The 1,804-nt window shown below is 49.9% G+C and overlaps 1 protein-coding gene across 1 annotated transcript in view; it reads left to right on the top strand.

The window, feature by feature from the left end:
* The first annotated feature begins 244 nt into the window (after positions 1–244).
* LOC125482017 (ephrin-B2-like) overlaps positions 245–1,804 on the top strand; it is a 9,760-nt gene continuing 8,200 nt past the window's right edge. Inside the window, exon 1 of the mRNA XM_048593988.1 lies at positions 245–808. Coding sequence (XP_048449945.1) covers positions 687–808 — 122 coding nt within the window. The 5' untranslated portion in view covers positions 245–686. The remainder of the gene's footprint in view (positions 809–1,804) is intronic.

Consider the following 1,804-nt stretch of genomic DNA (forward strand, 5'->3'; position numbering starts at 1 on the left):
TCTCCCCCCTCTGTCTTTCTCTCTCTCTCCCTCCTTCCGTCTCCCTCTATCTCTCTCCCCCCTCCCTCTGTCTCTCTCTCTCTCCCCCCTCCCTCTGTCTCTCTCTCTCCCTCCCTCCGTCTCTGTCTGTCTCTCTCTCCCTCTGTCTCTCACTCTGCCTTTGTCTCTGTCTTTCTCTCTCCCTCCCTCTTTCTCTCTCTCTCTCCTTCTCTTTGTCTCTTTCTGTCTCTCCCTGTGTCTGTGATTGATGTGTGCAGTATGCAAACTCCACCCCGGGCATTTCGTCTCTCGGAGAAAGAGAGGAGAGAGAGAGAGAGGAGGAGGAGGGGAAGAAGACGAAATAAAGCAGGGCAGGAGGGAGTTGGAGAGGGAGAAGCAGCAGTTCAGGAGAGAGGCTCCTTGCACAGACAGACAGAGAGAGAGGGAGGATGAGGCTGCTCTGTGTCCCCGGCTCGATGCTCAGTTATAAAGGGACAACTTTCCCCTTGATCGCTGCTAAACTCGCTCAGAAATCTTTCCCGTTTCCAGCCCCCCTCAGTCTGTAAAAGCTGCTTCCAAAGCGGCGCGGATTCGGCTCGTCCGCCCGCAGTTTAAAGCTGTGCAGAAGGAGAGAGGGAGTGAGAAAAAGGAGAGAGGGAGGGGGGCGAAGGCTTTTAAACAGCAACAAAAAGAAACTCGAGGGGAAGATGATGTCGACTGGAAAAATCTGGAGTGGATTTAATGTCCGTGTGTTGTTCACCTTGCTGGAAGTCTGGGAGATTTCTGGAGAGACTCTGGAGCCTATTTATTGGAATTCGCTGAATAGACGGTAAATTCTCTGTTTAGCTGGTACATGCCCTCAGACACTGGGGAAAGAGTTTGTTCAGTTAGAAATCCATGCTGTTTCCCAGTCTCTACAAAACTCCCCCCCCCCCCCCCGGTTCGCTTCATTTGCTGAGTTTTAGTCGTTTATTTCAGAGAAAGAGAAAGAATGCTACATTTAGCTGCTTGGGGATCCGATCGCAGCTTCAAAATACTTTATTTTTGTTTCTTGGTGGCGTAACTTTATAAACTTTTGTTTGTTTGTTTAAAAGTTGCACCCTGCGTTTGAGGAGAGAGAGCCCCTCCCTCTGATTCAAATATCGAGGAGGTTTATTTAAACGTCAGTGATAGTCGGAGAGTTTGGAATTTGGGTTTTTGTAATGATTGTTTATTAAGAGTTAGGAGTGTGCTGTTTGTGAGAGAGACAGACCATCTTTGAACGATCTCTCTCTCTCTCTTGAAATCAAAGGCTTTAGCTGGATTTCTCAAAGAGATGTTGAATTTTAATGTTTCAGTTCAGCCCCCCTCCAAAAAATATACCCTTTCCTAGAGTGTGTGACCAAGGGGATGCTGCCCCCTTACCCAGCCATTTATTGGGGGGGTTGGGGAATTGGTACCAGATAGAAATGAAACCTTGCTTTCTGCAGTTTTAATCCCTCCCCAAATCTTTATTCCATCCCAATCTGCTTCCTGCTTCCCCCCACTTTTCCCTTTCTGTTGGGGGGAGTGGGGTCTCTGGGGAGCATTTGTCCCCAGCGTTGAGGGCATCTGGTGGAAATAACACACACACACATCCCAATGACCACCCCCCCAATACCACATTCAGTCACGGTATCCCCTTTGCCTGGGGATCAGCTCCCAGGGTTGGGAGGGTCTGTGGGAGGGGTGGAGACAGGATGAAGTGAACTGGCCGATTCCCATGTGTCCCCCCCCTCCCTCCCTTCCCCCCACCGCTGGGTTCGCAGGGCAGAGAATCAAACACCAATATCCGACCAAAAGGCAC

This window comes from Rhincodon typus, unplaced genomic scaffold (assembly GCF_021869965.1).
Source record: "Rhincodon typus isolate 14 unplaced genomic scaffold, sRhiTyp1.1 hic_rhity00005028, whole genome shotgun sequence".
In the NCBI taxonomy this organism is placed as follows: domain Eukaryota; kingdom Metazoa; phylum Chordata; class Chondrichthyes; order Orectolobiformes; family Rhincodontidae; genus Rhincodon; species Rhincodon typus.